Source organism: Cnephaeus nilssonii (genome assembly GCF_951640355.1).
Source record: "Cnephaeus nilssonii genome assembly, chromosome: 16".
Classification (NCBI taxonomy): Eukaryota; Metazoa; Chordata; class Mammalia; order Chiroptera; family Vespertilionidae; genus Cnephaeus; species Cnephaeus nilssonii.
Genome location: NC_137087.1, coordinates 36669637 through 36696793, shown reverse-complemented (window position 1 = coordinate 36696793; position 27157 = coordinate 36669637). Strand labels below are relative to the sequence as shown.

Sequence of the window (27157 nt, the reverse complement as noted above, 5' to 3'; positions counted from 1 at the left end):
CCATTAATCACTTGGGGTCATACTTGTGAGACAGTAACAATCTACAAAATTACATCTTTTCACAAATTTAGAATGTCCAAACCATGAATGAGTCCTTTAAAGAAAATTTCAGATTTTATAACAAAGATCTTTGCACATAACTTGACTCCAAGGATTTATATAAACGAAGTCCAAGTCTTCACTCATCTCAAATGCTATACTGCACCAGATTAAGTTATGCCCACCTAAATTACTTAAAAGCTACATAACAAAATCAATAAAATGAATGCTTTGCATATTATAAATATTTGAATAACATTTAGCTTACTTTTCTCTCTCTTGCCAGTTGGCTTCTTTTTCTTCTTCCTTTAATTGAAGAGAATGCTTTGCATCTTGCCAATTACTTGTTAACTGTGTGATTTCTTCTTTCAACTTGACTTCCCTTTCATTTAAATCTTTGATGTTTTTCATACAATCCTGATGATTTGCTTGAAATTCCTTTAGATTTTTTTCTAGCTCCAAGATGATGGATGCCTTTTCCAAAATTTCTTGTTCTAACTTGGTTGCATGACTACATTCAACTTTCTGAGTTCCTAACATGGCTTCAAGTTCATTTATTTTCACTTTATAGCAGGCAACCTCTTGTGTGAGTTCTGAAAGTGTTCTCTTTCCCTCAACTACTTGCTGTACTTGAACATTGAGACTAACATTTTTTTCTTGCAATTCTTCCTTCAGCTGCTGTATAAGACTTCCTTTTCCTTTTAGTATGTCATCTTGATTTTTATTTTCTGTTTTTAGTCTCTTGTTTTCATCCTCATAGCATTTTACTTCTGCTTGTAATTTTTCAATTTGTTGTTCCAGTTCCTGGATCTGATGACTTTTTTTGGAGGAGGCCTTTACAATCTCCTTACATTCTTCCCAAATGGCATCAATACTAGAGTGAAAAGAACTTTCCCTATTAGGTTTAACCTGCTTACTTATCAAATAATCATTATCCAAAGGGTGTAACTCTGTATTTGGCAAATCATCCTCCTGAGAACTACGTGAGAGATCCTGGAGATTGAGTAAATCTATGTTTGAGATCTGAGAAAATGAATCAAGGGTTCGTAGTTCATCTATTTTTGCTTGCATTAATTTTATTTGTGAAACATTATGAGTAATGGTTCTTCTAGCGACTTCTATCTCTTCTGACAACTTCATGATCTTTTCCTCCTGTTCTTGATTTATATCTCTCTGCACTTGTAATTCAGAAATTGCATTGTCATAAGTTGACTTAATTTGTTGGACATCTATACTTAAAGAAAAGCTCTTCTTCTTAGAAAAAGAAAGTTCCTGCTGCAAACCAACAATCTGTTTACTTAATTCTGCTTTTTCTTCCTTTTCATTTCTAAGTTCATTCTCAACAATGAGTAATCTTGCTTTCAGCGCTTCGTTATCATTATTTTCTTGTACAACTCTAATACTTTCCTCATCTTCTGAAATGCTCTCTTGCATTTCTTCACTTTTCTTTTGGTCTTCAGTGACAGTCGGACTAATGTGCATAGGTCCTTTAAAAATAGGAAAATTGCAATTAATCTGGCAAACCTTAAACTAAAAAGTAAACAGATAAGCCAATATTCAAACATAGGAAAAATGAAAGCCAAACTTTTAATGAAAAACACAAATAAGCTACTGAGTGAAAAAACAAAAACAGATTGCAAAACATACAAGCTCATTTATGTAAAAACTACAGTCCTATAAGTTTATGGAAATAGTTAGCAAAGGAAGTAATACCAAATGACGATAGCTACCTGCTACCTGAGGATTACCATTTATACTCCATATATATATATATATTTTTTTTTTTTTAAATTGATTTTTTACAGAGAGGAAGGAAAAGGGATAGAGAGTTAGAAACATCGATGAGAGAGAAACACCAATCAGCTGCCTCCTGCACACCTCCCACTGGGGATGTGCCCGCAACCAAGGTACATGCCCTTGACCAGAATCGAACCTGGGACCCTTCAGTCCCCAGGCCGACGCTCTATCCATTGAGCCAAACCAGTCAGGGCTTATACTTCCTTTTTATAACTCTCAGTATTATTTAAATTTCCCACCACAGATCTTTTTTTTTTAATATATTTTTATTGATTTCAGAGAGGAAAGGAGAGGGAGAGAGAGATAGAAACATCAGTGATAAGAATCACTGATTGGCTGCCTCCTGCACACCCCCTACTGGGAACCAAACCCACAACCGGGCATGTGCCTTGACTGGAATCGAACCTGGGACCCTCCAGTCTGCAGCCCATGCTCTATCCACTGAGCCAAACCAGAGAGGGCCCACCACAAATCTGTTTTATCATTATAACATGGGACAGAGGGAAGGAGATAAAGTACAGTTTTAAAGTATAATTATATGAGAGAGCTACTAAATTAGTGATTTGAAAACTGAATACCTTAAATTTTCATGGCTAAAATTAGGAAAAAGATGGTTGAAATTCTGAGAATTCTAATGTAGCTTTACCCTTCATTAGCTATATGACCATCAATAAACTGACTGCTTCCTCAAGTGGAAATACTACTACCACTACCACATATTTGAGTTATTGTGAAGATCAAGGTAACAAATCAGCTTAGAACACTGTGCTTGGGACGCAGTTAGCTATTATTAAAGCCTGAAAAATTAATCGAGTTCAGCTAATTAAAGCTGAATAAAAGTTTTCATTTTCCAGGCTCAATATCTACATTTCTAGAATATTTTTACCTGCCCTACTTACTCTACAAAAGAGTAGTAAGAGAGGCCCAAATGGTTAATATATAATGTATGTTAAAGCATTTTGTAAATGTTAAATACAAGAACTTTAATAATCATACCTGGTATAAGCTATGCCAAGCATACATACACTATTAGCTAAAAGTTACTTTTTAACGTTCATTTTAACAAGTTAACTCACCTCATTCGTACAACTGTCAAGTAAAAATTATGTTCAAGTTTTTCTCATAGATTGTAGGATTAAATCTTGAAATATAATTCTCAGTCCTCTAGATACACAAATTTATATATGTATATATCCAATATATATTTATTTATTCCTTCATTTATTCTAATCCTCACCCAAAGCCATTTTCTTTTTTATTTCCCCCTGAGGCCATTTTCATTGATTTGTAGAAGAAGGAAGGAAGGGGGGGGGGGGAGAGAGAGAGAGAGAGAGAGAGAGAGAGAGAGAGAGAGAGAGAGAAACATTGATGTGAAATAAAAATATCGAAAGGTTACCTCCCATATGTGCCCCAACTGAGGATCAAACCTGCAACCTAGGCATGTGCCCTCACAGGTAATCAGACCTGCAACTTTTTGGTGTATGGGACATTGCTCCACCAACTGATCCACCCAGCCAGGGCCACAAATTTATCTTTATATGTTTTCATACAACTTCCATTACTATAATCAGGGTCTGCTGATTATCTCAAATCCTAGGAAATCAAAACATGTAAGAATCTGACTCTGGGGTTCCAATTTTATTTTTTCCTTTTCTATTTCACTTCATGGTTTGATGTTTGTACATTAACTTTCTACACAACATTGCTCTGATATAATCAACTACATATGTCCTTTTGACCTTTATTCACTGTTGATTTCACCTGTTTTTATTTGGTGTCCTCACTAAGCATGTAAGATTCATATTCCTCAGGCTTAAAGATCCCAGATATAATATGAAATACAAGCAATACTATTCCACAAAAGCAAGACAGTTTTAAGGGGAGGAGGGGATCTTGGCTTGAAATCCTACTCATTAAAAAGCCTATTACTTTCAGTGCAATGAATTAAAAAAGTATATTTTAGCCCTGGCTGATGTTTTTACTTTACAAATACAACCCATATTCTTTTCCTTCACCCACTGACTAAATGCTTTTGGGCAGCTGTAATTGTGTGATCCCATTTATGGGATCCCAAGATCTCTCTTCTTAAATACAGGCTGATTTTAAAAGTTCATTGGACAAAATTTTATTATTGATAACTTACATGGCTGTCTCCTGCCTCAGAGAGAACAGCAGAAACATGGCATTACCCCTGTTGTATAGCCTCACTTCCTTCTCGGTTTATTCTAAGAACCCCAGCTAATCTGGAATCTTCATGATTTGCCCTTACTTACTTTTACAACAAAGCTGCCCACTAAATCTAACAGATTTTTAATAATAATCTTGAACCAATGTATTATTTTTCATTAGATTATCTCCCAGCATCTTATAAAGTTGTGGCAAGTCATCCCAAAGTGAAATAACCTGGTCTTCTCCACTGGTTCACTCCTGTTCTACTTTCCATGCACCCTAATTCTCTACTTGATAATATTTTCACACCTATGAGTTCATCAATGGAAATAACTAATTGAGAAAACCAAGTGAGGATGTTAAAGAGTCCTGGATTTTTTTTTTTCTCATAATAGACATGTTTAAAAAAATCCCCTTACCCTTTAAAAAGACAAGATATAAAAAATGTCCACTCTTATTAGGAATGGAGATGGGATCTAAGCAACTTAAAAATGAAAACAAACAGAAATCACAAATAGATCCTGACTATCCTGAGGGAAGATATTTGAGTCATGCATACTATATACATGTAGTCCCTTTACCCTGAAGTGAATACAGAAAGCTCCTGTTATCAAGTAATATTGTTCCTTTAATTTCACTTTATTTCAAGAACCTGCATACATGGTGTGATCACTTCCTAAGTTATATACATATAACCACTATGTCGTACACCTGAAACTAATATAATAATTATATGTCAACTGAAATGGGAAAAATTTTTTAATTAAAAAAGAACCAAAATATAATACAAAATATAAGGTAAATCAAACCAAATATTTTTATCTGATTTTTTTTTTAGATATTTGTACTATTTTTTCAAAAATTTCAAAAAGTTTTACTAGTGTGTCAAAAGATTTATAGAACATACTCAGGACAGCCTTGTGAGGTAGAAATTAAAATCAATCCAGCAATACAGATAGGAAAACCTCTACAGTATCTACAGTTTAGTTTTTAAAAGTAAACAAAAAGAAAGGAATACAGTTAACACTTTAATTCAATATTTACACTACATGCAACCTATATTCATACGGTTTACTTCTTTTTGTTGTAAAAAGTTAGTTTTGAATGAAAAATCCCAAATAGACTGTATCATATCTCTGGTTTGTCTCCTTTATCACTATCTGAAAATTATTTCTTTGCCTGCTTGGTTACCAGCTTCCCCAAAGTATGGCTACAGTGCTCTCAAAAAGTAAATTCACTTTCATAGAGAAAAGGCTTTGTATTCCCTTTTTTAAAAAAAATACTTTATGCCCTACTAGTTTGGCTCAGTGGATAGAGCATCAGCCTGTGGACTGAAGGGTTCCAGGTTCGAATCTGGTCAAGGGCATGTACCTTGGTTGAGGGCACATCCCCAGTGGGGAGTGTGCAGGAGGCAGCTGATCAATGTTTCTAGCTCTCTATCCCTCTCTTTCTCCCTTCCTCTCGTAAAAAAAAATCAATAAAATATATTTTTTAAAAATAAATAAAATAAAATCGAATAAACTTTTTAAAAATACTTTATTAAATTGATTGGGATGACATTGGTCAACATGAACATGTAAGTTTCAGGTGTGGGTTTCTATGTTACAAGATCTGTATATTGCACTGTGTGCCCATCACCCAAAGTCAAATCTTCTCTGCATTCCCTTTTAAGAACAGAAAACATGCTTCCCAAGAAACTATAAATCTCCTTCTATGCTAGTAGTTGTAAGAGTCACATATTTTGTTCTGGATATCTTTTAATATTAGGTAGAGAAGAAAGAGGGCGGTTATATCTGTAGTTTTTATGTGATCCCTTATGTAATCACTATACTTTTTAATAACATAAGTAATGGAGAAATAGCCAAAGTGGTTGTGATTTTAAGAATAAAAATTCGTTATGTTACCTAAACTTACTCAGATCTACTCACATCCAAATTATTTAGCTATAGTTCTTAATCTTCTTCATGAATGGGTTATCTTTAGGATTGGTCATCTGTGTATAACACTGGCTCCTGGCCCATTCCTAGTTATCTACATTCTCAACTAGTCTAAGACACTGACCAAGGTGAATGAAAGAGAGGAATAGTGCAATAGAAAGCACAGCAAGGTTATCCTCCCAGTAGCAAAGCACACCTCCTTCAATGGATGACAGAAAGCATATGCATATTTGTCTCAATCTATTAGCTCACACAAGCATGATATATCCTACAAAGCATTTACCTAATGCTGTGTTATCCTTAAGGCGCCTACTTTTGAAAACATTCATTTTACTGAGGTTCTGTGAGGTGTTTAGTATGTTGGTATATTACCCATTTGTTTTCATCTATGACAACCTCAGGAGGCAAGTACTATATATTTTATTTAACTAATGTCCAGAGTAAGACTTAACACACCCATTTTTTCTCAAAGTGAAGCAGGTAGCCAGGTTTCTAAAGCGAATGCACTTTCTCTGAGAAAACCCTACCTCCCTGTATCATACTACAAAAGTTTTCCAAAAGAAATAATGAAGTTTAGAAAGAATGTAAATGCTGGCATGTTCTTCCACATATACAGGGAGATAGAGAGTAAGCATGTGCCCACTTTTGTTTTTTAATTATTCCTACAGTAACCGAATTCATTCTCGAGCACATTTGTCTTTAGTAATATTTAGTTCAAAGTCTTCCTGTCAGATTTCCTTTTCTCCAAACGAATAAAAAAAATACAAAGGTAGAAAGCAATGTGGAAAGATTTTGGTGAAAAAAAGGTACAATCATTATGAAAATGAAAGTGATATGTTTTAACTATTATAAGCAGAGAAGTAAAAGAATTACAGGCATGCAAAAGTGATAAAAAGCACAATATGTAAAAATAAATTTATTATAATAAAAGACAGCTTTAAATACACCCATCCTCTAGACGGTTCAAAACATGTTAGCATAAATATTAGCGACTTTTAGATTTCTTCAGGGGTTTTTTCCCTAGACAAATAAATTTCCTCCATTTGCATCTGTTCTGCTTACTGGTTTAGGAATTAGCTTTCTTAAAGGCCTCTTGTTGGCAAATGAAGCAGTACCTTTCTTAGCTGGTGGCTCATCTTGCTGAAATTCATTTTCGTTTAATCTTTTTCTTCCTGAATAAGTTTTACTTTTGTTGTCCTTAGGCATTTCAACTGGTTCATTATAAGCCAATTTATTGTTTATTATTACAGATGTACCAGCCTTGTCCTAAAATAAAATAAATTCAGATCAGTTCACATATAGAAAGATACAATAAATGTAAAAACTATATAAACTGTTTCATAGTGCATCATAAAAGTTTTATTTTCAAATTTGTTGAAACATTTTTCTAAGTTATTTCTTAAATCTCACCCTAAAATAACTGACGACTCTGCAAAAGTGTAATATTAAATAATGTGTATACTAAGGACAAGAAAACTTGTCTTAAAATCAGTTAAGCATGTAGTTTCACCTGATATGTAAACACTAATTCATCTTTAGATTGTCTAAGGTGATCTGTTGCATTATAGACTTGTTTCGGGATAACTATAGAACCCTAAAACACCTACCCCTTAGTCACATTTTAAATATGGTTTGAAAAGAAAAATACGAAAGCACTAAGATAAAATTGTTTCTTTATACTTTTACTTAAAATCTTGAGGTCCCATTCTAAAAATTCAACAATAATTATGTTTTGTAGCCAAAGCCTCTCAAAGATAAGCAGTATTGTCTCACACTTTTAGAACTCCCAGAAAAAGTTTTGACCTTACTCTCTAGCCTTGTATAGTCAAAAGATATACAGACTTTAAATTTGGGTTCTTAGTTTATCTTCATGATAAAAATCTTTGAGATTTTTATTTTTTTAAGGCAGATACTATGCCTCCCTAAAAGGCTAGCAGAAAGGAGGTACCATACAGGTTATCCAGAAAGAGGAAGGGTAAAACTCAGCAGTTAAGTGCAAGTCTATAGTAATCAAAGGTATGATAAAGGCAAGAATTTTTTTTTTTTTAATGTAGAGTTTTTGAAAAAAACTCTATGGGGGAAAAAAATGCCATCCTATATAATAGAAGGCTAATATGCAAATAGGCCGAACGAAGGAACAACCAAACAACCGGTCACTACGATGTGTGCTGGCCACCAGGGGGCATGCATAGAACATGGTGGGCGTTGGTTGCAGCAGGATGGTGGAGCAAGTGAGCAGGGGCGCAGGGGCGCCAGACCAAGGCTCGCTGTCATTGGGGCGAGCCTCTGGTGGTTATTGAAAATTCTTTGCTACCATGAGCTGCAGTCCTGCCGGGTGCTCGCACCGGCTGCCAGCGCCGGAGCCAGCCCTCGCACCTGCTGCCAGTGCCTGGCGCCATTAGAGGGTGCAAGCAGCAGCTGCTGGCCCTGATCACCCCTGAGGGTTTCTCCACCTCCCCCTGCTCCTGAGCAGCGATCAGAGCACAGCTGTGGCTCTCACCCACTGATGGTGCAGGCCCCACTCGCACCCGCTCACTCTGAGCCATCAGCGGGGCTGGTGCCATCAGCGTGTGGGAGCAGCAGCGGGAGCAACAGAGGCCGGGGGTCGGGGAGCCTCACAGTGGGAGGGGCCAGGCAGGGGCGTGGAAGATGGGCCGAGACCCACCCTTGTGCCTACCACAGACTCACCACCCACAGTTCCTTTCAAGGTGCACAAATTCGTGCATTGGGCCCCTAGTTTATATTATGAAATCAGCAAATAGCCCTAGGGGTTTGACTCAGTGGACAGTGTCAGCCTGCACACTGAAGGGTGCTGGGTTCGGTTCCAGGCAAGGGCACATGCCTGGGTTGCGGGTTGGATCCCTAGTAGGAGGCGTGCAGGAGGCAGCCAATCAATTCTCTCTCATTATTGATCACTCCCCCTCTCCTTGTTTCAGAGAGGAAGGAAGAGGGAGAGAGAGACAGAAACATCCATGAAGAGAGAGATCATGGATTGGCTGCCTCCTGCAAGTCCCCCACTGGGGACTGAGCCCACAACCCGGGCATGTGCCCTCGACCAGAATCGAACCTGGTACCTTTCAGTTCGCAGGCTGATGCTCTATCCATTGAGCCAAACCGGCCAGGGCTAAAAATATATTTTAAAAAATAAATAAATAAATTAGCAAACACTCTATTCTTAAGAGATATAAATAAAATGACTTTTAAGTCATAAAGTGATGGATTGTTGAAAAAAATAAAAGCAACATTTTTTGAGATATCCTTAAACAAAGAATATTATGAAGAACAACCTCCATACTTTCTCACAATTAGCATCTTGGCATCACTGACAAATGACAAAACCCTGGGATAGATGATCACAGCTCTGACAGAGCTAGAGAGTTTTGACTACATGACAGTGTCAGTTGTCTCCTTCCCCCACTCTGAGACCTATCACAATGGCCTGATTTCTTTTTCCCCTTCAAATTATATAATCGTCACTCCCACCCGCCACCTGCCAAAAAAAATCTATCCTCCACAGCTGTGATTTAAAGGAGTGTCCTGTTGCAATATCTAGAGTATGCTTGGTTGGAAGAACAATAAAAAACCACCGTTCAAAATAAACATTTTCCATCATTAGAGTCACTTTCAAGACCAGCTTTAGAACAGTGACCCTAGATCAACAGTTAATGAGCACACAGCCAGGTTACTTCACACTTGTTTATTTATGTATTTATGTGAGCAATTTAGCACCGTTATAAGTTAATTGATAACAGGATCTAAAGCCTATTTAAAAAGTTTATTTATAGGCAAGGACTACTAAATTAGGAATTCTGCTTATTTTATATTGCTTTTTTACTGTTACTTAAACATTACTAACTGTGGTATGCAAACAACCTACAGAAATAAACGTTATTCCTTGATAAATTTCCAACAATTTTCTTTGAAGTTGTAGTCACCAGAATGATGTTTCTGGCTTTTCTTTTTCTTATTTTCCTTCACCAAACCAAACAATAGACTTAAAATTCAAATCAAGCGATTAGAGCAAAAGCATGCAGTAAATAACCAAATTAAAGTGCTGAGAGCCTGGAGGCCCAGCAATTCACTTCTGGAAAACAAGCCCCAAGTTCCAAAATATTTACCCCACTCTTATTTCACAGATCAATTTTTTCTTCTTAATCTCTACCTCCACTAACCTCCCACCCTAAATCAAATTCTTCATGAACTATCACAGGAACTCTTTCAAGAGGCTTCTAACTGGTGTCTCTGTCTCCAGTCTAAAGTATGGAGGTTGTTCTTCATAATATTCTTTGTCTCCATCTCAATCACATTCTCCAAGTTTCCAAAAACATATACTCAAAAAAATCAACTTTGTTACTCCTCTCCTTAAAATCAGTGATTCCTCACTGCCTATAGAATAAAACCCAAAAATGCACTATTATAGGCTTTCCACCATCTTACCCCACTCTACTGATACCTTGCCTCATTTCTCACCTGACCCTGCTTCAAACCTTCCTGAACAACAAATTGCTTATACTTTCCTGACTGACAGGCTTCTCATTTCCAAGACATTATACATTTTGATTCTTATAACTGAAGGTCAATATATTCTCCTTGTCTTGTGGCTACAAACTGCACCCTCCGTCTATTTTAAATCAGCTAAAAATTTTAATCATTCTTTAAAGCCCAAACTAATCATTTTCATCTCCAGGAAGTATTCCCTAAACACCAACCTAATTCTCAGTAGACATACTATCAATGCACATTCCATTGTGTTTACGTGGTTTCCCTCTTATTGGGGAGTTGTTAAGGCAACTAGATTATATTAATCTATGTAATTTCCAGAATCTAGCATAGTACTTGGCACAGTAGATACTCAATAAGTGTTTCTTTACTGAAATAAATCACTTTATAATTTTCATCCTTACTCGATGCCTTATTACAAGGGAGTTTCTCTCAGTTCAGGCACAGAAAAGTAAGATAGAAGAACACATCTAATAAATACCAAGAGATATTAGACAGAGGGTAAGCCACTCTTCTAGAATGCTTATTTACCCTTGTAGTATCCAAAGCCCACCCAAAGTTGAGATAACTCAGAGAATGTTGGTGAGTATTGTTGGAGTCTGATTGTCAAGATTCAAAGGAGGGCCAACAGTCACTTTTATTGATACCACTCTTGCCTCTTCTGGTCAGAGAAAACATACAAAAGGGCCTCTAAACAAAGTAGAGATGTTTGGCTATTAGGTTTCTCAGCCTATTATGCTACTACCCTATATTTAACCATTTCCACTTAAAAAATAACTTGAAGCCTACAATAAAAACCAAGAGAAAACCAAAAACCATGGCTTAAAAAAACAATTGAAAGACTAATCATCCTAAACTGCACTAACTGAATATAAAACCACCTAAATTGGTATTTATAAAACCTATAAAGGCTTTATATACCACAGTATACAATGTAATTTTTGAAGAAAATATCCTAGCTAAATTAAGTATATGAACATTATGTAAAATGCATATAATTTAAAAAAAAAAAAACTTGTTTTACTAAATTTCATGTATGGTTCCATATATAGATACAGATAGGTTATAGAAAAGAGATGGGGATCTTTATGCTCTCTGGATTTCTAAGCATATCAAAGTTCCTTTTACCAAAGAGGCCCCTTCCAACTAGCTGAGGCTTAAACCTGCAAGGGCTACAAATTCTTCTCATCTCATTTTCTTCTACTTACGTTCAAAGAGGCCAAATGCCCCCTTTGAAGTTCTCACAAATTCAGATTTTCACAATAGTAAATTGAATTCAACACCAGAATAAACAATTAAACATTCTTGGAAAATTAGTTTATTTAAGCTATTTTAAATTATTTTAGTCACAACCAAAACATACTTTTTAATGTAATTTAAAATGCAGAAGAATAAAGTAAAATTCTTACACTGCTTTTAAATGTGTCTTCCACATGAAATTTTAGGTTCTGAAAGTTGTTAATAGTATCCTCTTTTTGATCAACTAAATCTTGTAACTCTTGAATTCTTTGATTCTGAATAATTATTTTCTTTGAAAAGAAGAAAAACAGCAATATTTAGTAAATATATTTTAGGATAAAATACAATGCAGTTTTAGAATTCCTTCAAATTTAAAGACTAAGCAAAAATACCAAGGACCAAACACTATGTACAGCATGACCTTATTTTTATTTTATTTTTTTATATATATATTTTATTGATTTTTTACAGAGAGGAAGAGAGAGGGATAGAGAGTTAGAAACATCAATGAGAGAGAAACATCGATCAGCTGCCTCTTGCACACCCCCTACTGGGGATGTGCCCGCAACCAAGGTACATGCCCTTGACCGGAATCGAACCTGGGACCTTTCAGTCCAAAGGCCGATGCTCTATCCACTGAGTCAAACCGGTTTTGGCGGCATGACCTTATTTTTATTTCAAATATAGTATGTTTAGCCTTGGCCTGTATGGCTCAGCTAGTTGGAAGTTCATTCCATGCACCGTTCATAGGTTCGATTCCCAGTCAGGGCACATATCCTGGTTGTGGGTTCAATCCCCACAAGATGTGTATATGGGAGGCAACCAACTGACATATCTCTCTCATATCGATGTTTCTCTTTCTCTCCCTTTCTCCCTCTCTAAAAATAAATAAATAACTAAACAAACAAACAAACAAATAAATAAATGAAAATAAAGTGTTTATAAAAACAAAGGAAAGAATATAGCATACTGGGTAAAAGGAATCTGTAATCAGACTCTCTGGGTGTATATCCTAGTTTCTCTACCTTCTAGTGGTGGGACCCTGGGTAAGTTATTTAATGTCTCTTTATATCATAAAGTTCTTTTGAGATTTAAATGAATATATATAAAGCACAAGTCTAAAAGAGATACCAACCAGCTTATTGGTATTCTCTCTTTTTTGTAATTTAGGAGAAAGATTAAAGGGGACCTTGTTTATTTTCTATCTTGCATAGTTTAATATACCTGAATTTTTACAACTAGCATCTATTATTTTTATAGCTAGAAAAATGAAAGTTTAGGAGTTGTCTAAACAGTAGCTACAATGTCTTCTGCTACATTATTGTAGTTACTTCTTTAAATGCTAGATATTAGATACAAAGACCTTGAGTTATCTATATCTGATCATATCCTAAAATATTTAGTTCTTTAATAGGATGAATATAAGTTAAAATAAGAAACTCATGCCACAGAAGGTCAGGAAACATAGTAACTTTAGAGCTCTAAATTAACTTCACCTCCATGTATACTTGTAATTTCATATTTAGATCTATCAATGTCAAAAATATACACAACCATTTGGAATGGTTATCTGATCTTAAGGTGTCAGAGATCTTCAGAATTCCAATGATGCACACTGCTCAGGCCATATCCCATAATTTTTTAAAATATATTTTTATTAATTTCAGAGAGGAAGGGAGAGGGAGAGAGCAATAGAAACATCAATGATTAGAAAGAATCATTGATCTGCTGTCTCCTGCATGCCCCAAACTGGGGATCGAGGCCACAACCCCAGCATGTGCCCTGAATGGGAAATGAACTGAGACCTCCTGATTCATAGGTCGATGCTCAACCACTGAGCCACACCACCTGCACCATATCCCATAATTTAAAACAAAATTTCAGACAAAATACACAACAGTTTAAATCATCACCATGCACCTAGCTTAAAAAAAAAAATGACATAGATCTATCCAAGACAACTTTTAAGAGAAGACATGGAATGACAATCCCTTTTGTATAAACTTTCTAACAGGTGTATATACGTGTGTATGTGATATATATATATATATATAAATACTTTCTGGAAGGCCTGAAGAAACTTCCCAGTGGCCATCACTGAAAAGAGGAATGAGGGTGAAGACACATATTTTTCAATCAATTAATTTATTATTTTATGTTTAAAATAAATGTATCTTGTTATAATTCATGTCCCTTCAATTACTTATCAAGTTCCTTAACAAGACAAAAATAAAGCTTAAAGTATTACCTCATTAGATGTCTCAAGCTCTTGAACCAATGAATTTAAGTTAATTTCTGATTCTGTAAAAAATAAAAATATTGAACAAACACTAAAAAAATATTATTACTGAATAATCACAAAACAGAAGCTGCTACAGTAGACACTTCAACTAGTGTTATATTAAGAAAAGAGGATTTTGAAAGCACCAGAAGCACAGCATTCAGCTATTAATTCTATCACCAGAGGGAATGTTTCTGAAAAAGCTACTTTAAACACTCAGAATAAAAATGAATGACATATACTAAATAGTAAAAAATTTCTGGCATAACTTCAGAGAAGAAGCTAGTACTTTCCTGGACTACTTTATAATGTAGAAGCACAACTTACCTGCTATTTCCATTCTTCCATTTTTTTAAAAAAGGTGTTTTTATTGATTTCAGAGAGAGGAAGGGAAAGGGAGACAGAAACATAGATGAGAGAGAAACACGGATCAGCTGCTTCTTGCACACCTCCTACTGGGGGATCAAGCCCAAAACCCAGGCATGTGCCCTGACTGGGAATCAAACCCACAACCTCAAGGTTCATGGGACAGCGCTCAACCAACTGAGCCACACTGGCCAGGCTTACGTGCTATTTTCTACCAATCTTGTTTCAGAGAAAAGGGCAGAGTATTTCATCTAACTAATGCTCTTAAAACCCAGATATGATCATCAGAGCTAGAATGAAGCATCAAATAGACTTCTTAAGACCATTCACAGGAGTCAACTATCCTAATCTTGCAAGCCAAGAGTAGAATGTACTACTGTATGAGTTCATTAAGAATACAGAAGATGCCGAAACCGGTTTGGCTCAGTGGATAGAGCGTCGGCCTGCGGACTCAAGGGTCCCAGGTTCAATTCCGGTCAAGGGCATGTACCTTGGTTGCGGGCACATCCCCAGTAGGGGGTGTGCAAGAGGCAGCTGATCGATGTTTCTCTCTCATCGATGTTTCTAACTCTCTATCCCTCTCTCTTCCTCTCTGTAAAAAATCAATAAAATATATTTTAAAAAAAAAAGAATACAGAAGAGTTGCCCTGGCTGGTTTGGCTCAGTGGATAGAGTGTCAGCCTGTGGACTGAAGGGTCCCAGGTTCGATTCCAGTCAGGGGCACATGTCAGGGTTGCAGGCTCGGTTCCCAGTGTGTGGCATGAAGGAGGCAGCCGATCAATGATTCTCTCTCATCACTGATACTTCTATCACTCTCTCCCTCTCTGAAATCAATAAAAAATAAAAAATAAAAAATACAGCCCTGCCCTAACCAGTTTGACTCAGTGGATAGAGCGTCGGCCTGCAGACTCAAGGATCCCGGGTTCGATTCCGGTCAAGGGCATGTGCCTTGGTTGCGGGCACATCCCCAGTGGGGGGTATGCAGGAGGCAGCTGATTGATGTTTCTCTCTCATCGATGTTTCTAGCTCTCTCTCCCTTTCCCTTCCTCTCTGTGGAAAATCAATAAAATATATTTAAAAAAAAAAAAATACAGCCCTAACTGATTTGGTTCAGTGAATAGATCATAGGCCTGTGGACTGAAAGGTCCCAGGTTTGATTCTGGTCAAGTGCATGTACCTTGGTTGCAGCCACATCCCCTGTAGGGGGTGTGCAGGAGGCAGCTTATTGATGTTTCTCTCCCATTGTTTTTAACTCTCTATCCCTCTCCCCTCCTCTCTGTAAAAAATCAATAAAATCCTATCTAATAATAGATAAATATGCAAATTGACCATACCTCTGACATGCCCACAAGCCACGCCCACCATCCAATCAGAGCGAGTATGCAAATTAACCCAAACCAAGATGGCTACAGCCACAGAGAGCAAGGTTTCCTAGGTAACAGAGGAAGCCAAGCTTTCTGCCAGCCGTTGCAGGCCTAAGCCTCCACTCAAGCTACAAAGTTTCAATTATAGAAGGTAAACAAATTCAAACAAATGGCAGCACAATGGAGCTTGAGAGAGCAGGCCAGGGTTGCCGCCAGCAACAGGGGAAGCAAAGCTTTCCGCACACCCTGGCCGGGCCCACCCGCCTAAGGCAACAACGTTTCAATTATAACCCCAACACAAATGGCTGCGGGCCTCGGAGGGAGCCCCAGGCTTGGCTCTGCTCCAGGCTACAAAGTTTCAATTGTAGAAGGAAAATAAATTCCAGATACCAGGGCCTCCGCTTGGGTTGCCAGAGGGCGTGGCCCACCTGCAAACCACCACAGGCCCCTCGCTCAGGCCACCCCACGCCCCAAGGGAACCCCACCCTGATCAGGGACACCCTTCAGGGCAAACCAGCTGGCCCCCACCTCTGTACCAGGCCTCTATCCTATCTAATAAAAGAGTACTATGCAGATTGATCATCACTGCAACACACAATATAGCTGCCCCCATGTGGTCAAAGATCCTGCCCCCATGTGGACACAAGATAGCCACCACAAGATGGCCAGCAGGAGAGGGCAGTTGGGAGGCACCCGGCCTGCAAGGGAGGGCAGTTGGAGGTGATCAACCCTGCAGGAGAGGGCAGTTAGGGGTGACCAGGCCGGCAGAGGAGGGAAGTTGGGGGCAAACAGGCTGGCAGCAGAGTGGTTAGGGGTGATCAGGCTGGCAGGCAGAAGCGGTTAGGGGCAATCAGGAAGGCAGGCAGGCAAGCAGTTGGGAGCCAGCAGTCCTGGATTGTGAGAGGGATGTCCCAGATTGGAGAGGGTACAGGCTGGGCTGAAGGACAACCCCCCTCCGTGCACGAATTTCGTGCACCGGGCCTCTAGTATATATATTTTTTTAAAAATACAGAAGAGTTCATAAAGAATAAAGAACAAAATTTACAACTTTACAACTTTACATGAGATTTATTAATTTGCTGATGAAGTTAATACTTAGTTCTTTTAAGAAGTCTATTTTCTAATATTAGTCTAAAAGCAAAAATAAATTTAATAGTAAATTACTATAAAGCCATAAAAAAGTTAAAATATTAACTATGTTACCCAAATCAAATAATTTCCTGGTCACAATGGTAAATAAGTTGCCTAAATCTCTTATTCTGTCCCGCTGGGGGGCTTGGTTGGTTGTAACGTCATCCTGCACACCAAAAAGGCTGTGGGTTTAGTTTCTGGTCCAGGCAATACCTAGGCTTCAGGCTCGATCCTGGTTGGGGCACATATGGAAGGCAACTGTTTCTCTCTCACATTGATGTTTTTGTCTCTCTCTCTAAATTCAATAAACATGTCATCAGGTAAGGATTTAAAAACAAAAAATCTCTTATATTAACCGGGTGTCTTTTTATGCATTTATATCATCCAAGTAAGAGTAAAATATACCTACTTACCATTTTCTCTCTTTTTTAACTCTTCCTGGGTTTTGATTAATTCTTCTTTAGTTTTAGCTAATTCAGCTTTAACTTGATTATACTTTATTTCTAAACAAGCAATAGCTTCCTGGGGGTCAGCAAGAGATGCAATATATAAGTGAGCAATTTCAGCCTGTTTCTTAATATCAGTGACATCATCTTGAAGAGAATCAATAATATCTTCAATTCCTACGTAATTATGTGCTTCCTAAAAATAGCAAAAACCACATGCCTATGTTAACAGTGGCTTTCACTCTTACAGTGAGATACCATCTGATTCAGACAGTTTAAAAAATATAACAAAAGAATTAACAACTTGAATTTTTTTAAATAAATTATATCAAGTATCTCTAATTATGAAAAAGTTGTGTTCTATTATTCATTTTCTGTCTTATGAAATATGAGACACAGATCCCCATTCAAACAATGTTGTAAACTGTGATAAGTCATTACAGAACAATTATGATTATCTAGTTCAGATGTATTTTCAGTTACACAATGAGTCTTAAAAGGTTTTGTGGGATAACTGAGAAAACAAAGATCCATTTTCCCAGCTTAGACCAAGACCCAAACCATGTCAGGGAGACATAATGCTGCTTTGACAGCAAAAGCCTGGACATCATGAACACAAGCCCCCAATTGAGTAATTAAATAAAACAAGCCCTGGCTGGGTGGCTGGGTTGGAACATCGTCCCGTACACCAAAAGACGGTGGGTTCAATTTCAGCTCAGGCGTGTGAAGCAGCTGATCAATGTTTCTCTCTCAGATCTATGTTTTTCTCTCTCCTCCTTCTTGTCTCTAAAATCATCAATAAAAAATAAAATAACCAAAAAAAAACCCAAAGGGATGTAATCAATTTCAGCTTCAGTGGAAATGGCAGAAAAAAAATAATGTTTTCTTCAAATAGTAGAAAATGGTTGGCTGGCTAGCAAGAGCAATCCTTTTTATAGATAAATGTTTTTGTTTTAATCAGAGCAATAAGTAAATGAACCATTAGGCTCTGTATAACTTTAAAATTCTTTCAGTTTAAGACAAATCTGAGGGTTACCGCATAATCAGACAAAAAGGAACCTACCTACCTATAAGCAACACCAAATGAAATATAACAGAGATACAAATTTTCAAGTCCAATACCTATAGTTAAACTATGTGTCCTTATATTTCTAACAAAGAATACTTAATTTTAAAAAGCTATACAGGAAGTTTTTAATTCTAAAGTATATTAATGTTTCACATCATTGATGTGGTACACTAAATCCTGGTACCAAAATCCTCAATACTTAAATACTTCAGTTAACATACTTTGGTTTCAACTTTCATGGCACAATCTTGATTTACTGGTTCTTCTTGAGTGTCAGTTTTACCAACCAAATCCTTGAAGATAGCCAAACGACATTCAGCATTTTCTTCTGATATCTCTCGTTCCTGAAGGAGCGTTTCCCTGCATAACACAAATGAATTCCGTTGAGAAACCAAAAAGCCCTACTTTGTGCTTTGGTTTCAAATTTCTAAGATTATAGACATTATAAATTAAAATCAGATTTAAGTAATTATTCATGTATAATTCAGAATCAGCTATTTTTCAAAACTCTAAAGAAAAGGTGAGAATTCAGCCCTAACTGGTTTGGCTCAGTGGATAGAGCGTCGACCTGCGGACTCAAGGGTCCCAGATTCGATTCCGGTCAAGGGCATGTACCTTGGTTGCGGGCACATCCCCAGTAGGGGGTGTGTAGGAGGCAGCTGATCGATGTTTCTCTCTCATCGATGTTTCTAACTCTCTATCCCTCTCCCTTCCTCTCTGTAAAAAAAAAAAAAAAAAAAAAAGGTGAGAATTCAGAAGCCACCTAATATAAAATAAGTAAAATAATAAAAAATTAAACAAGTGAATAAAATTCTCAGTTTTTACCAGGACATGGAAGAAATAACTTACTTAAAGTCAGCTTCCCGTTGAGCCAAATATTGAGTGAACTCCTGTGTAACTTCTTCACGAATTCTAAATTCCAATGTTAATTTTTCTTTCCTTTCATTTATTAGCTTTATTTTCAAGTCTTCTATTAAGTCCAACAGTTTCTAAAACATATAAATATTAAAATTCTAATAAAATATATCCCCCAAAAAAATATACATATAGCCCTAACCGGTTTGGCTCAGTGGATAAAGCGTCGGCCTGTGGACTGAAAGGTCCCAGGTTCAATTCCGGTCGAGGGCATGTACCTTGGTTGCGGGCACGTCCCCAGTCGGGGGTGTGAAAGAGGCTGATCGATGTTTCTCTCCCATCGATGTTTCTGACGCTCTCTCCCTCCCTCTCCCTTCCTCTCTGTGAAAAATCAATAAAATATATATTTTAAAAAATATATAGCCCTAACTAGTTTGGCTTAGCGGATAGAGGATCAGCCTGCGGACTGAAGGGTCCCAGGTTCGATTCCGGTCAAGGGCATGTACCTTGGTTGTGGGCACATCCCCAGTAGGGGGTGTGCAGAGGCAGCTGATCAATGTTTCTCTCTCATCGATGTTTCTGACTCTCCATCCCTTTCCCTTCCTCTCTGTAAAAAATCAATAGAATGTGTTTTGAAATAAATATATATATATATCTCCCAAGAGAAATATTGTCCAAGTGTTTAAAGTAAAACTCTTTTCATGTAGTTAATTATAACTATGCATCCTTTTAGCGGTGATCATATTCACACTGAAAATTATTTCTTTCAAGAGATTTATTACTTGAAAAATCAAGTGTGCTGCTTCAAATTTTAGAAACATGCCTGGTTGCAGGCTCAATCCCCAATGTAGGGCATGCAAGAGGCAGCCAATCAATGATTCTCATCATTGATGTTTCTATCTCTTCTCTCCTTTCCTCTCTCTGAAAATAATAATAATAAATTACTACAAACTAAAATAAGACTATTAATGGCTTCTTTTATCACAGGGAAACACTACATTACAGAAACCCAAGGCAAGTGAGGTCCAATCACATAGTGACCAGAAAAATTGGAATCAGTAGCATCTGCAGTCTTCATTCTCAATTCCAAAATAGGTGCAAGGATGACTTTCAAGGACACTGAAGTAAATTATTAAAATGAGTATTTAACCCATTATATTGTCCATCTACTTAGACTTCTACAGCCCAAAAAAGTACTATGATTGTGAGATGTGTTAACACCATTAAAGCACACCCATAAACACAAGGTTACTGTATTTGGACAGAGGCTATTAAACCTTATTTACCATAAATATAAAAGAATCAAGTAATTCAGGTTTTTGAATAGAACAATTGATACTAGGTAGACATTTTGAGCATCTGTACTTAAGACTGCAAAGTAGAAGTTTGAAGGAGTACGCTAAAATCATTGCGTAAAAATATACTGGGGAACAAGATATGTACACGGTCTCAACATGTGCATGTCACAGATGACATGCTTCTACAATGAAGAGAAAGATCTGAAACACAGTACCTTAACCAAGTGAGCAAAACTTAGCATCATGCCCTAAGTGGTTTGGCTCAGTGGCTAGTGTCGGCCTGCTGACTGAAGGGTCCCAGGTTCAATTCTAGTGAAGGTCATATGCCTGGGATATGGGCTCCATCCCCAATAGGTGGCGTGCAGGAGGCAGCTGATCAATGATTCTCCCTCATCATTGATGTTTCTCTCTCTTTCTCCCTCTCCCTTCCTCTCTGAAATCAATAAAAATGTGCTAAAAAAAAAAATAAAAAAAATTAGCATCACCAGGAATGGGGAAATCACACATCACATGTCTCCTGGTGTGATGCAATGGGAATTTCACAACTTCACCTATATAATAGGCTTGCCCAAAGTGTCAAACCTGGATCACAAGGAAATAATCCGACAAATCCAGATTGGGGGTATTCTAAATTGGGCTCAACTTTTTAAAAGTATCTATACTATATTATATTAGAATAATTAAAAATACAAAGTGGCTATAAAAGACATATTGGAAACCACTGAAGAAATCTCAACATGGACAGTATAAAAAATTGATTACAGTATTATAGCAGTATTAAACTGCTTAGGTATGAAAACGGTCTGTCATCATAAGAAAAATATCCATGTTCTTAAGAAATATATGCTGAAGTATATATAAGGTATCATTATGTCTGAATCTTGCTTTCAAATGCTACAGAAAAAAATAACGTGCATCCAAATACTCTTAGAAAAAGAACTAAAGTAAATATAATAAAATGTTAACAAATGGCAAATCTAGGTAAAGTGTAAATGGGTATTCATTGTACTAGTCTTGTAGGTTTGAAATTTTTCAAAATATAAAGTTGCGATATAAAAAATTTAGTGTGCTACTGAAAAAAATTAGGAGAGAAGGAGCCTTAAGTATTGTTGACCCTAACTTCAGAATAATAAGCCAAGCTTAGAAGTATAAGTTCTTAATACATACTCTCTTCTCTTCATGGTTAATGAAAGCCTTGTCTTCCTCTAATGTTTTATCTAGATCTTCATCAGTAAGTTCAGTCTCCACATTTTTGTTTTCTTCAGCTACTTCTAGATCCTCAACCAAATCTTCATCTTCCACCAGATCTTCCAGACTACTTTCCCAAGAAATCGTAGATCTTTTTACATTTAATATTTTATTATCTGAATTATTGTCTGATGGCATATCTTGAGAAGATCTGACAGGTCCAAGTGTTTTCTCCTGAGAGGAATTTAAAGTGTCTGGAACACAAACCTGTTAAAATATCCAATGTCACATTTAAAACAGAAAAGGCAAAAGCCATCCACTAAAAAATAATTTTATAAATATTAAGTCAAATGACAACTAGAGTGTTTAAAATAAGACCTACACAAATAAATATTTAAGAAGGAATTAGCATCCTTAAATGAACATTCTGATAACAAAAAAGCTAATTACACATATACACTATAAGTAAATTTACTAGGTTGTTAGTACTATTCCTAGCAGGGAGCTTCCCAATTAATCACTAAATGAAACAGAATGGAAAAGCTGACAATTCATTGCAAGAATAGTACTCATATTCTGAAAAAGGTGCCTATGATTAAATTAACTTACTATTGAGGCCATTTTAATCCTAGCAGGACTTAGTACTTCTTTATTTTACCCACATCCTCTTACTTGGTCAAACATTTACATTTTTAATTTTCAATTATTTCTTAGGTTTACAGTTATAAGTGCAAAATAATTATATAGCCTAAGGAAAAAATCATTAATATTCTATTAAGAGGTTTAATAGATTCTATAGAAGTTTGAATATATTTACTTTTTGTGCGATGGCTGAGAACTTCAACACATTGAGTGTTTCATCATAGGCAAAACAACACTGGCTGATGTTGACAATCATACATATTTTCCCTTTACCATGAAAAAAACTTTGAAAATAGTGGGTCAGTTTACTTTCCCGGAAAGGCACATGCTGTTGAAACCTATGGAAAAAAATTCAAATAATTTGAAGTTAAAGCAAATCCCATTAAATCAGGATGCTGATCACTTTTACAGAGAAATAGATAACCTAACTATAATGGACTTAATTCTAGGCTAGTAATTAGTTCTATCTGTAACATTTTCTGTTTATGTTGTTTTCTTTAAATTACTACTAATACTACTACTACTCATAACAACCCATTAGGGTAAAATGTTAAAAAACAAAAAACCATACAACATTGGATTGTGTTCTTTAGTATAGAGCAATTCTACAATATATGCCATGAAATACCTTGATTAGATCAAAATAATGAAGGCTGATTTAGAGTTACTCAGCCTAAAAGGTTAATTAATGCAGAAATCTATCACATCTAGAAGAATACAATGCACTAGTAAGAATAAAGTGATTTTAGAGAAGCCTACTGTGCAAAGTGTCTACTGATACATATTTACTATGAAAAAAATTGTGGTTACGTGAAGAGTCACTGGCATGAATTGATGCTTTTTTATTTCTGTAATTTTTTTTAACCCAAGATCTCCAAGTATTTTATTTTTTTATATTAGAGAGGAGAGAAATGATGTGAGAGAGAAACATCGGTCAGCCATCTCCCGCACACACCTCAACCAGCTATCCAACCCACAACCTGGGCATATGCCGGGACGGTGATCCGACCCACCATCCTTTTAGTGCACAGGACAATGCTCCAACCAATGGAGCCACACAGGCCAGGGCAATCTCTGAGTATTTTAATCATAATCTATATGTAGTCATACAGGTTAAAAACAACTTACCAAAACTAGTGAAGTTGAAAGTTTAAATATAACACTTTCAGCAACACTTACTTTGACTTTTCACTGTTCTTCAAAACATTAATACACTTTCCCAGAGTCAATAAAGACGTGTTGATGTTCCCAGTCTCTCTCAACCTTTCACCTTCATTCTGGGTCTTCATGCTTCGTTCTGAACCAGCAAGATCACATAAAGACAATCTGAATAAACACAAACAAAATAAACTTTAAAAGTTCTTCAAAACAAAACAATCCTACATAATAAAATGGTAATATGTAAATTACCATCACTCCGCTACGCCCACGATTGGGCCAGCAGGAGGCGCAGGGGGCGGGACTCAGGGTGGCCGGGGTAGCTGATTGGGCCAGAAGGACGCTGAGCTCACGGCGCCTCTGGCGCCGCGAGCTCAGCGTCTGTACCATGGCTGCCGGAGGCTTTCGGAAGGCCTGGGGCGCCTGCGGACAGCCAGCCGGACAGGTCCCCCGCGATCAAAGGCCAAAGCGGGGGACCTGGCCGCCTGTCTGCTCCGGCGCAAGGCCTTTCGAAAGCCTCCGCAGCGCCGGAGGCTTTCGGAAGGCCTGGGGCGCCTGCGGACAGCCGGACAGGTCCCCCGCGATCAAAGGCCAAAGCGGGGGGACCTGGCCGCCTGTCTGCTCCGGCGCAAGGCCTTTCGAAAGCCTCCGCAGCGCCGGAGGCTTTCGGAAGGCCTGGGGCGCCGGCGGACAGCCAGCCGGACAGGTCCCCCGCGATCAAAGGCCAAAGCGGGGGACCTGGCCGCCTGTCTGCTCCGGCGCAAGGCCTTTCGAAAGCCTCCGCAGCGCCGGAGGCTTTCGGAAGGCCTGGGGCGCCGGCGGACAGCCAGCCGGACAGGTCCCCCGCGATCAAAGGCCAAAGCGGGGGGACCTGGCCGCCTGTCTGCTCCGGCGCAAGGCCTTTCGAAAGCCTCCGCAGCGCCGGAGGCTTTCGGAAGGCCTGGGGCGCCTGCGGACAGCCAGCCGGACAGGTCCCCCGCGATCAAAGGCCAAAGCGGGGGACCTGGCCGCCTGTCTGCTCCGGCGCAAGGCCTTTCGAAAGCCTCCGCAGCGCCGGAGGCTTTCGGAAGGCCTGGGGCGCCGGCGGACAGCCAGCCGGACAGGTCCCCCGCGATCAAAGGCCAAAGCGGGGGGACCTGGCCGCCTGTCTGCTCCGGCGCAAGGCCTTTCGAAAGCCTCCGCAGCGCCGGAGGCTTTCGGAAGGCCTGGGGCGCCGGCGGACAGCCAGCCGGACAGGTCCCCCGCGATCAAAGGCCAAAGCGGGGGACCTGGCCGCCTGTCTGCTCCGGCGCAAGGCCTTTCGAAAGCCTCCGCAGCGCCGGAGGCTTTCGGAAGGCCTGGGGCACCAGCGGACAGCCCGCTGGTGCACCAGGTGCATGATTAAATCATGCACTGGGCCTCTAGTTAAAAATAATTACAGCCCTAGCTGGTTTTGCTCAGTGGATAGAGTATCAGCCTATGGATTGAAGGGTCCCAAGTTTGATTCTGGCAAGGGCACATGCTGGGGTTGAGGAATGGATCCTTAGTGGGGCCATGCAGGAGGCAGCGGATCAATGATTCTCATCATTGATGTTTCTACCTCTTTCTCCCTCTCCCTTCCTCTATGAAATCAATAAAAGATAACTTAAATATATGTATATATATATATATATATATATATATATATATATACTAGTATAATTACAATTTCAAGAATGCTCAACTTACTCACTGACTCGCAATACACGAGGCGTTTCAGAATCTTCAATCTGCAATATTCTAATAGTGAATATGCTGTGACTAAAAGAAATATACAAAGATCAAATGTTATGTTCCATTTTAATTTCTGCATTCTGAATAGGAGACACAAGCATCTAAATCAACATCTACTTATACCCTAATACTAGCCATACCTCTAGCATTGCATTTCCCAAATAGCTGCCTGGTATTTTAATCCAGTGTTCCACTGCCACTTATATACCTGTGTCTAAAACCAAATATCTCACTTTTCATTTAGCTCCAAATCCCTTGAACCTGCTCCTCTTAACATTCCAACTTCTGCTGATGTAATCATTTATAATAAAGTCTCAATTTTCTTACAAAGATCATATTATTAGTTAAAGTAGTATTACGTACAGCTAATCTTCTTTAAGTATATACCTAAAGCAAAGCATATATTTGGCCTAAATATGGGCTTATCTGGAAGGGGTCAAGACTCTTTTACACTTAAGAAAAGACCTGTTTTAAATGTCTCATTACTTAAAAGTATTTCCTTTTGTCTCTCACCCTCCAATTCCTCCCATCAAAATATCATATTTTTAATCCCTTGAGATTCTCTCTTAACAATATGTTTGTGTTCATGGGTTAAATGGACACAAAGTCCTCCATTATAGGCAACTCTTAACATATTAAGCTTAATCATATAAAGAAAGAGTAAAAATATAGTAAATACTTTGTCAAAATAAGAAATAGTCCTGATAATCTTATATGTTTAGCACTCTTTAGTTTACAGTTTTTATGCCTATGAACTCATTTAACATATCAGAAAACCTACTGCCCACTTTAAACTTAAGTTAGTTGCATTTACATTAGCACAGAATAACCTCGGTGCCTCAGGCTTACACCATAGGATTTACTCCTTACCTCCTACTAGAAGCATTGTTCATTTTTGTGAAGGCAACACTCTGGTGCTTTATTCCTAGTTTTAAAAGTCTATACGCTTCTTTGGAATCAGAGACTTGAATCCATTGTAGATCTTTAAAAAATAAATAGGACAAATATCTATATCTACATATATAAAAGCCTAATATGCAAATTGTCCCCATGGGAGTTTGACCAGAAGACCAATTGCTTGCTATGACATGTGCTGACCACCAAGGGGTGGCAGAGAATGAAGGAAGGCCCCGGCCAGAAGCTGGGGAAGGGAGGACCCAGCCAGCACCCGGAAGGCACCAATCGGTCCTGGTCACTGGCCAGGCCTAGGGACCCTACTCATGCATGAATTTCATGCACTGGGCCTCCCTCTAGTCAATTAATAAAAACCCAGTATTTGTTGTACAATGTAATCTCATTGAAGATTTGTAATGTCTTTTCCCAAGACATATAATGAAATCTTTCTTTTAATAACATGCCCTATGTGGAATCAACTCAGCTATTTCATATTCTATTATAAAAGAGGTATATAAAGAAAGGATATTTAAATAACTTTCCAGTATTTAAGTTATACAAACACACAAAGTAAATGTTATTTTACAAAGTCACCCAAAGGGAAAATTAAAAAACAGGAAAAAGCCAGGCCAGCCTGGCTCAGTGCTTGAGCGTTGACCTAGAAACCAGGAGGTCATGGTACATGCCCCGGTTGCTGGTTTGATCCCCAGTGCAGGGCATGCAGGAGGCAGCGATCAATGATTCTATCTCATCATGTGTTTCTATCTCTCTCTCCCTTCTCCCTTCCTCTCTGAAATCAATAAAAATATATATATAAATTAATAAATAAATAAATAAAACGGGTAAGATTCCTTAGAATTAGACATCCAGGGAAAAGAAAAAAGAAAAAACACAGTACATATTAAACCTACAAGACTACCTAGCTGTGTTATAACTCATTAGTGAATCATAAAATCAAATTTATTTATAGTCATAACCAGTATTTTATAAAAATGGAAGTAGGATATAGAAAATATCAAAGTGCATTCCTAT

At 37.9% G+C, this 27157-nt stretch overlaps 1 protein-coding gene across 8 annotated transcripts in view; it reads right to left on the bottom strand.

Annotated features, from left to right (window-relative positions):
• The window catches only part of KIF20B (kinesin family member 20B), a 68408-nt gene that overhangs the window by 24770 nt on the left and 16481 nt on the right, over positions 1–27157 (bottom strand). For 6 of the 8 annotated variants that reach the window (XM_079793150.1, XM_079793147.1, XM_079793146.1 and 3 more), the window contains exons 10-21: positions 26102–26213; positions 25187–25258; positions 23501–23647; positions 22497–22659; positions 21659–21946; positions 19188–19327; positions 18560–18698; positions 17237–17465; positions 13930–13982; positions 11852–11971; positions 7058–7208; positions 308–1526 (exon numbers count right to left, since the gene is read on the bottom strand). In XM_079793150.1, coding sequence (XP_079649276.1) covers positions 308–1526; positions 7058–7208; positions 11852–11971; positions 13930–13982; positions 17237–17465; positions 18560–18698; positions 19188–19327; positions 21659–21946; positions 22497–22659; positions 23501–23647; positions 25187–25258; positions 26102–26213 — 2833 coding nt within the window. The remainder of the gene's footprint in view (positions 1–307; positions 1527–7057; positions 7209–11851; positions 11972–13929; positions 13983–17236; positions 17466–18559; positions 18699–19187; positions 19328–21658; positions 21947–22496; positions 22660–23500; positions 23648–25186; positions 25259–26101; positions 26214–27157) is intronic. The other 2 variants (XM_079793152.1, XM_079793153.1) reach the window with 1 other exon arrangement.